This window comes from Buceros rhinoceros, unplaced genomic scaffold (genome assembly GCF_000710305.1).
Source record: "Buceros rhinoceros silvestris isolate BGI_N320 unplaced genomic scaffold, ASM71030v1 scaffold8358, whole genome shotgun sequence".
NCBI lineage: Eukaryota > Metazoa > Chordata > Aves > Bucerotiformes > Bucerotidae > Buceros > Buceros rhinoceros.
Genome location: NW_010426291.1, coordinates 6,193 through 15,410, shown reverse-complemented (window position 1 = coordinate 15,410; position 9,218 = coordinate 6,193). Strand labels below are relative to the sequence as shown.

At 41.3% G+C, this 9,218-nt stretch overlaps 1 protein-coding gene across 1 annotated transcript in view; it reads right to left on the bottom strand.

Moving 5' to 3' along the window:
* The window catches only part of CRMP1 (collapsin response mediator protein 1), a 33,943-nt gene extending 26,538 nt beyond the window's left edge, over positions 1-7,405 (bottom strand). Inside the window, exons 1-3 of the mRNA XM_010141448.1 lie at positions 7,315-7,405; positions 1,881-2,065; positions 187-351 (exon numbers count right to left, since the gene is read on the bottom strand). Of these exons, the coding sequence (XP_010139750.1) occupies positions 187-351; positions 1,881-2,004 (289 nt within the window). The 5' untranslated portion in view covers positions 2,005-2,065; positions 7,315-7,405. The remainder of the gene's footprint in view (positions 1-186; positions 352-1,880; positions 2,066-7,314) is intronic.
* Positions 7,406-9,218: the final 1,813 nt, after the last annotated feature.

Here is a 9,218-nt window from a genome sequence, read left to right as displayed (position 1 = left end):
TTAGGTACATTTTACACTGCAGCAAGTGAATACAAAAGTTCGAGGTAGTGCGGAACCTTGGGCATGATAACCAGCACTTGTGCATTTCTGTCCTGGAAGATGCATTCAGTAAAATACTTCATAATTTTACCTCTTTATGATATTTCTATAAAACCAAAAAAACTCTACTAATTTTCAGTCACTGACCTTTGTCCTGCACCAGCATTTCCAGCTCTTCTCGAATCCCATCATACCAGCTGGTGATGTCCACATGGAGAGAGTAATCACAACAGGATTTGGTGTCAGCTGCCTCATGCCACTTCTCAAAGGAGGTCAGTAAACTTGATCCAGGTTCTGGAAAGACGTGGTCAACTGAAAGAGAGATTCAGTACCTGTTACCCAGACTGCACACTGTTCAGATTTCCTCAGTGCCTGTGAGTAAGTAGCCTTCCAGTGTCCTGGCTAAAAATGCAGCCCTGGGGGCAGTTTGTGTGCAGATGGTAACTTTGGGATGTTAGCCAGATCCTGCTGTCTCAGATACAGCAGACTTCATGGACAGTCTATACTAAAGCCGAGTCTGGCAGCCTGCTTGGTGCAGCACCAATAGACACACAGTGGAAGGCAGCCAAACATCTCACAGTGTAGGGGACATTTGTTTTTCCCTTTACTGTTTTTAAGAGACTACAAGTTCTGGACTTACCTGTATCTGTTGTCTGATGTGTCCATTTCTACCTATTTCGTAATAAGCATTATTACTCACAAGTGCCCCATAGTCACTGAACTGGCCCACTCTGCCTTACCAATGTATCAATGGAGGTGTTGAATGGTTTCTCAGCAGCCAGAATTGGGAATACAGCCAAAGGTCTGAACAGAGGTGACGTGGAGCACACTCAGCCACACTATATAGCAGATCAAGTGCGCTGCAACTATGCATCTTCACTACCTCATGGTTTCCTGCATCTGGTGATGACACAATCTTTTCTGACATAAAATAAAGACATGCCTACTTATGCATATACAGCTATCTTTGCAGGGCTAGGTCAAAAGCAAGTACAGAAACAAAGCAAGATGGGCTTACCAGTGGCATTTGCCACCTAAGGCTGCACAGGAAGCCTCAGCTGAAGAACTTACACTGAAAAAATTATTATCATAAGTACTGAAGAGCAGTGCATTCTGTGCTTATTGCCAGAGATCCTTTCAGCTGATACTGGCTGCTGAACATAGGTAATAGAAAACACCACTCGGCAAAAAAAGTCACGTTTCAATTCAGTGGGAGTAAAGCCCCACTGGGCAGCTCCTCTGCACAAGGAAGCTAAGCCAATTTATGTCACATGAACAGCTACCTCCAAAAGGCTAGCCAAGGCCCAAGCTATTAGGAAAGACCTAAATCTTGTCCTGCCATCTGGTAGACAGAAGAAGGGTCTTTAACTACTAGAAACACTTCTCCCTTCCACCAAGAAAGATGTTCTTCCTCAATTCCTCGTGCCAAATCCAAGTTCATAAATATGCATCTTGTTATTTACAAAGCCCTGAAATGTCACTAGGTGGGAACAGTAGATCTTTGTCAGATTTCTGTGCCATATATTTAGAGCACTAACTACACTGTTTTTCAAAAATCCCAAGAGTAGGTATATTATCCCTCAGCACCTTGTTTTGTATTATTTCAGAGGAAAATCCAAGACACAATTCCCCATGCCACTGTTTCTTTCTGAGGGGAGGTTCATTTTCAGGCCAGCCCTGGGTGACAATGATGAATGGATCTCCAACACAGTGCCCAGAAATTTGAAGATTCATTGCAGAAGATCTCAGAAAATCGGGATGGAGCTATCCTATAGCTATACCCACCGATGGTACATGAACTTCAGCCTGAGGTGGGAAGAGTTAGTACTGCTCATACTCACTGATCATGGTGGTGCCCCCTGCTAGAGCTGCTTTTGTGCCTTGATAGAAGTCATCAACAGCAGTCATTCCTTGGTAGGGTTTTTGCAGGTAAGTGTTGACATCTATTCCCCCAGGAATAACCATGCGCCCATTAGCCTCTATGGTCTTGACTCCTCCAGGAACAATCAGATTCTCTCCTATTTGCCTAGGCAGCAAGGACAGCCAGTATTATTTTATTAAAGAAAGTAGCAAGGGGGACAGAAGTTATTTGAGCCATGTAGGGGAGAGGAACCTAGGGACCATACAGAAATAACTGGGACCCCAATGAAGCTCAAGCACCAGTTCTGGCTTCTCTGCACACCACTGCCAGAACAAAGCATCCATGAGGCTGCCTAGCTAGGCTGTGTGCTTGGGTTGTTTTGCATTGCTCTAGTGGCCAATAAAGAAGCCATAATGCAGCAGCATTAAAAACTGATTATTTTTTTATATGATTCAGGGTGAGACTTAAGTGTCCTGTCATTAAACAATTACAAACACCTAGAGTTAATACTCTCTTGGGGGCTCCAGTTTTGTGTATTAAGTTCTTAAATGAAAACAGAAAAGCATAGATAAATATGATAGTGAGCTGGAATTGTACAGAAATGGCAGAAGCACAAAGCACATCAGAAAGGAGTTGTTACTTTCTAACCAAGCAATGCAAATTTATCATTAAAAGAAATCTAAATAAGCTAAGATACAGAAATATGTATTTAAGAGACCCAAAGACCTCTAATCTAACATGTCACATTCTTCATCCTTCTTTTACAGTTAAAACTCAGTGAAACATTCTGCACAACTGTGTACAAAAAATGTTAAATGTTAACTCTTGTCATCTTTTCCCCTTCTGTTCTTCAAAACAGGATTTTCTTTCACTGTTAAAAATATTAATCTGTCCTCCACACTGTTATCAAGCAAAGTCCAGATACTTACAATCAAAATACTTTTTAGTGTTCATTGACACAACTATGAGTAAATTAACCTTTAAAGTAACATGGCATTTTTATTGTCTACCTCACATGGTATCAAACAGGAAAAGGTACAGGTCTGTGGAGAACCCATGTCTCTACATGGTTACACCGTAATGTATTTGGGCTTAGAGATAACTATAAGGTAGTTTAAGTTCACTTAGTTTATTTCACATTACAGACACACAGTCCTTGTCTTGATTTCCTTTTGTCTGGGATAAAATAACATTTATCCACAGCTAAACAAATACCCCAGAACTCTGAGCTGCTGGATCTGTTTCTCCCATGTTAAATTGCAACTCCCACCTACAGAGCAAAACACAGTGACTGATTAACAGCCAATCACAACAAGCTAGAACAGAAAATGAATATAACTGTTAATTAGAACTAGTGAAAAAAACAGGGATAATTATTCACACTGGAATTTGGCCAAACCACCAGAGTTAACAAATATCCCCAAGAGGTCAAGAATTTCTTTCATATGCTATGCAAAAATGTCACCTCCAGCAGCTTGGCTCCCCCAGTGCTCCAGGTTTTGGCTGGAGGGAAGAACAGCCATTCGGTTAGCAATCCCGAGATGGGGTCTCAGCCGCTCAGCACTGAACAAATCCAAAAGGGCATACTAGTGAGAGCCCATAATACCACGGCTTGACACCGTACAACTCCATGCCTGGTGTCTAATATTCATCCACACGTACAGCACTGGGAGCATGTCACAACCTGTTTACAACTGTGAGGAGAGCCAATGATACCACGACAAACCGGGAATTGATATGCATGCCCAAGCCAGCAGCACCCAGCACATCAAATTACATGAATAAGTTGCAAGAGGCTTCTCTGCTGTTAAAATCTGACTCACGAGGTATACCATAAAGCACTCCAACCCATGAGCAGCTTCAATGCTTCTGTAAAGCTAGGTAGCCCCACATATAATAATGGTGTTGCGTTAACTTTCCTCAGTTGAATCCACTCCCAATTTTTATTTTAAAGAATAATCTTCAACCTTTGTACAGCATTTGTGTGGCTCAAAAACTGAGCTCAGAAGAAAAATTTACTATAAACAATCTCCTTTGAATATGCCTAAGGTGGAATTGCACTCCAAGGGCTACCACACCTTCTGAAAATAATATTAAAGAAAACCTACACAAAAATGTAAAAACATTCCATTTTTATTTTCCTCCACGATCATTATCTGTCAATTCCCTATTCAAGAAGACACATACCCTAACAAAGCAAAAGTATGTACTGAAGTCTTGTGATGACTCACTGAACATTATTTTCAGTGTACGGTTAAGTAACAGCTTATTTGGCAATGGCTGAAGCCATCCACGCTGAAGTGACATGGGACCAAATGGCCTTTGTGGATGATTCTCTGCTATTACCTGTCAGGAGCTTGTCTCCTCTCTTGCCCTGGCATCAAGATTAAGGCTGGGAGAAGGCTGAGCATCACTGGCATGCAAGGTTATTTTTATTCTGACTGGCTAGAACACAGAGTAAGGGATAATGTGACAGGATTCCTGAACTACTCGCTCGCTAATGCTGAGTGTGTGTAAATAAGAATGGGGTTCAGCTACTTGTGGGTGAAAAAATACAATAGCGCAGATAACTGTATTCTAGACACTGTGTAAACGATTCAGCTTGTTTTCTGATGCACCAGCAACCAGAAAGCTCAGATTCACAGAAAGCTGATGCTGTCTTCAGTTTCCAGTTGAACAAGCTGGTATATTCTGTCATACACGAGCTGATTAAAGCACAATGGAAACAGCTGGCTTCAACTCTCCATATGAGAAAACTGAAAACCTGCCCCAAAGCTCCGTGCAGTTACTTCTGTCATTATCAAGCCTTGATCTCTTTTAGACATCTGAGGGTCCCTCTAACTTGGATCACCTGCCCAGCTCTGGAAACCCCATCCTCAGCCACCCATCCCGCATATGTGTTAGGGCCCTCCATCCTAGAGGGACCAAACTTCCTCCTCGGTGGGGACAGAGCAGAGGACCACAAGCATCAGGCTGTATGACCTGCTGATTAGCAGAGACCATGGCTCATTTCCTCATGGGGAAAACAAAGGCAGGATAGATGCAAGCAAAATATATTATTTACGTGTCAATGACAATTTAAATTACCAAATAAGCTGCTATTTAGATACCAGAGAACTGCCTCTCAGCTGCCATCTGAATATGCAGGGCTTAACTTTCAGCTAGGAAAAAAAAACATGCACCGCTGCTCCCTTGTAATAGGTAGGGAAAAGCATCTACCATCCTCCAAACAATAGTTAATCTTCAAACACATTCAAGGTTACATCTACATTTCTCTCTGCAGGACAATCTGCAGGGACACAAGCACTAAAAGACCCTATTTGTTTCATTAGTCTGCAAAAAAACCCCACTCCTCTATTTTACAATCAGTTTCCACTGCAGAATAAGAAAATTAACCCAGATCTTGTATATCCTAGCGAAATCAGAACACTATTGCCTATTCTGGGCCGAGTGGTCTGGTGTCTGCCCCATTCTGAGGAAGAAATTTTGTTTTATCAGCAGGATTTGCAGCTGGAGAGTTAAGGCATCAACTGAAACATGGATGCCTGAGGTTTGAGATCCTGCTCCAAACAATCTTGAGCAACATGTAACAACGATGTTAAATATCCAGACACAATGGGCAGCTCCAGCTGGAGAAACTAAAAAAGACCAATCCCAGAAAACACGGTGCTTTCCTAGACTGCTGAATTTATCACCTGAACTATTAGGACCCAAGCTCATCTCACAGCAGGCTGTCCTCACAAATTAGCTTCTTTCTCAGAGCAGAATTTCTTGCACAGTTTACAGATAAATATCTTGGGTCATCTAAACCCAGGAAAGGCACAACTCGGGGTGCTGAATAGTAAACTTGCCTCCTTAGGCAAAGATAAGAGTATTTTAAAAATTAAGATTTGTCTGTCTATTTGTTATTAATGCTAGCTATCTTGGGCAGCTGAGATACCTTCTAGGGGTGTGGTTCCACACACGGATTTCAGAGGGAGTCTATGCACTTAACAAGGGCAGCTGAAAGGCTGGCACTGCTACCTGCCCACTGAGTACCATTGCATTTCTGGAATTAAGGCCAAAGATTCACAGCAGTTTCAGACTCTCAGCATCTCATGCACTTAGTTACTAAATCAGTCCTGATGCTTGCGTTACTAGGAAATCTGCATCTGAACAAACAAAAGCTCGAAAACTCAACTAAAATACCTATCAGACAAAGCACAACTTGGTTGATTGTTGTTATAAAAAAAAGATATGCGTCTTCAAAATTTTGTGTCTTCTCCACGTAAAACAATATGCTCCTTTTGCCACTTCTGCAATGCAAGTAATACTAGAACTGGGAAGGCCAAGTGAAGTGTTAAAGAGAAAACCACACAGTCCATAGATAAAAGTGTTCAGAATTTTTTCTGTTACAATAATCTGAATCATGAATAATGTAACCAGCCACAGACATATAAAGAATCAGACTTTAATCTGATGATAGCTTCTCATGAAAAGGAGCTCTGAAAACAAGTAGATAATGAATTATTTACCAGATAATCATAATTATGTTTCTGTGCATTAAACTATACCTCTGGGGACCAAACTTGTTAGGTCACTAGTGAAAATGTTTAGCAGTCAAAAAGGCTTTGATCCCTGTGTACGTCAGAGTGCTTGTACCCACTACATAGCTTTGCAAAACTAGAGACCCCCATATCCACTAAGTCAGGGTATGAGTTACATGAATAGACATCTATGTTACTGTTTTCCAGGCAATTAGTAATGTGTATTTCACATTTTTCACCAAAGGAGTACTTGCCCTGTTCCTCTGGTTTATATGCTGATAGATCTCTAGGATTTTCCTTCTAACTGTGTTAAGATTTAAGACCATTTACCTTTCCTAAGCAAGAAAACGGACATATGAGCAATGCATAACAATCTTAGCGAACACAACATATTATGCTTCAGCATCAACCAACAGGGTGACTGAAAAGGAGTAAAAGGAGTAGGTCCCCATTAGCACTGTGTAACACAAGGCATATTTCTGTGCCATTCCATCCTTTAGAGTATGGCTGTGTTCACCCTGATTAGATGTGGGGGGAAAAGTTGTAATGAGCCTTCTGTCATACATGGACTCAGAAAATATCCATTGTCCTTACCATTATTTCTCGTGTTGAGAGAGCCTACTTGCCTTGACTATTTTTGAAGAAACTAGGATTGAAATATTGGAAAAGCAAATACCTTCAACTTACAGTAAAGAAATTTTCTACTTATCTAATCTTTACAGTAAAAATAAAATGTCAGAATTTCATAAGTAAACACTCCTCTACTATGGCCCCATATCTAGAGGTAATTGAGATGCTGGATGCAAGATTTCAGCTCAGCACCATCAAGAAATCACTGCAGTTCTATACTAACAGGCATGCAAAAAGTCCAGTATTTAAAAAACCAACTTTATAAGTCCATCTTCAAGGTATATGTCTGCATAGAAGGAGTGGTCATCATTGATAATTCTTCCACCTTTAATGAGTAGTCGGTCACTCTGGGGGAAAAAAAAAAGAAAGAAATGTGGGTTTGTTGAAATAAATAAACAGAGTAACATATTGATGATCCCAAATAGGCTTATGTTATGTTACACAGAAAGCCATTAATATCAAAGCACTTACACTATATGAAGGTCTATGCCATGGGGTCAGTGGGTACATGGACAGTGGAGAGGAAAACCACAGTTTTGCTATTTATTTCTGACTTGGGGCATGATGCCTTATGGTCATCACAGCCTTTTTTCCTCATTGCACATGGAAACACTTGAAATTCTGCTACATCCTCTTTTTACCACTACTTTACTGCACAAAGGCCAAAAAGGGAAGAGAAGCCAACTGAATAAACTGCCCAACGCTGGAATGCCCAAGCTGAGCTCACCTGGGACTCTTGGCCCCCCTGGAAGAGAAACAGAGCTTGAAATGGGAAGGGACAAGGTCAGGAGAGGCCGCTGGCTCTGTAATGCAGAAATTCCTGCCCAGGGAAGCTACTTTAAGCAACATCAGCTCAGCAGGGCCAACTCAGCTGCTCCACTGAGGCGATCAATGGACATGGACCACGGCTCACACCTTCTGTACTGTGTTACAGACCAACAGTAGAAAACCAGCAGGAAAAACAAAGTTTCTAGTAGACACGAAGAATGGATTGTTGTTTAATTTGTGATTCCTGCAGGTCAAAGGCTGCTGATTAGTTGGAGGCACTCTGCACTGAGGCTCCCCACACCATATCTTACTTACCCCATGAATGAAACTACGGGGATGGTCAACTGGCTGGGCACCAGTCAGTTGGTGGTGAGCAATTGTTTTAATTTGCATCACGTGCTTTTCTTCGGTTTTATTTCTCTCTCTCTGTTATTTTCCTTTTCATTACAATTTTTTTTTAAATTATTAAACTGTCTTTATCTCAACGCACAAGTTTTCTCACTTTTATCCTTGCAATAGTCTCCCCCATCCCACTGGTGTGGGGCTTAGTTGCAAGCTGGGCTTAAACCACAAGTACCCAACGCTTTTGGAAAGACTTGCCAAGTAACTGCGAATGCTGAAAACCTCAAAGGCAGTCAGAACCTTCTCCTTCCATTCATATACAGAAAAACCATTTATTGTAAATTATTTCTTTGGCTCACTAAACAATAGCTCAGAGTCTCCACTTTGTCCATGTTTTATACTCCTCACTCCAGACTTAATTTCTCGTTTAATTACAGGATGACTCACACGTATAAACCATGCATGTCCCCAAGTTTTCAGTTTAGAAAGCAATTAAACAAGTTTATGTTTCCTCATCTGTAAAACCAAGACAACAATACAGACCTCCTAAAAATATATTGATTAAAAAGTGCTAAGTCAGAGCTAGGGGTGTTGCAACAACCCTTCTTCAATGTAACTTCTCAGTTATACGTAGAATATTGACTTTTCAGCCTGTATTTAAACATTTTGCAGGTTCAAAGCCTCTATAGCCCTCTATATCACTCTAGAAAAGCAAAAAGGGAGAAACCAACTTTTTAAGTGGAGAAAGAATCGGGGAAAAGAAATTTTAACCACAGTTTGTGGCACAGAAAGTTTGAGGCTTTTCTCCACATACTGCAGCAGCAAGATGACCCTGCGGGGGAACCAAAGCAAAGAACTACAGTGAAGTATGTCCCCAGGACCTGTCTCAGATGCTGGTACCCTCTCATTAAAGGATGGAGATAGATGCAAACCCTCAGCTGGAATTCTGAGAGGCTCCCTGTTTTCTCCCCAGCCTCTCTACTGTCACTTTTAATTACTGGACTTGTGAATCAGCAGCCTGAATGGTAATAAGTTATTTTGCCATGTGCTGG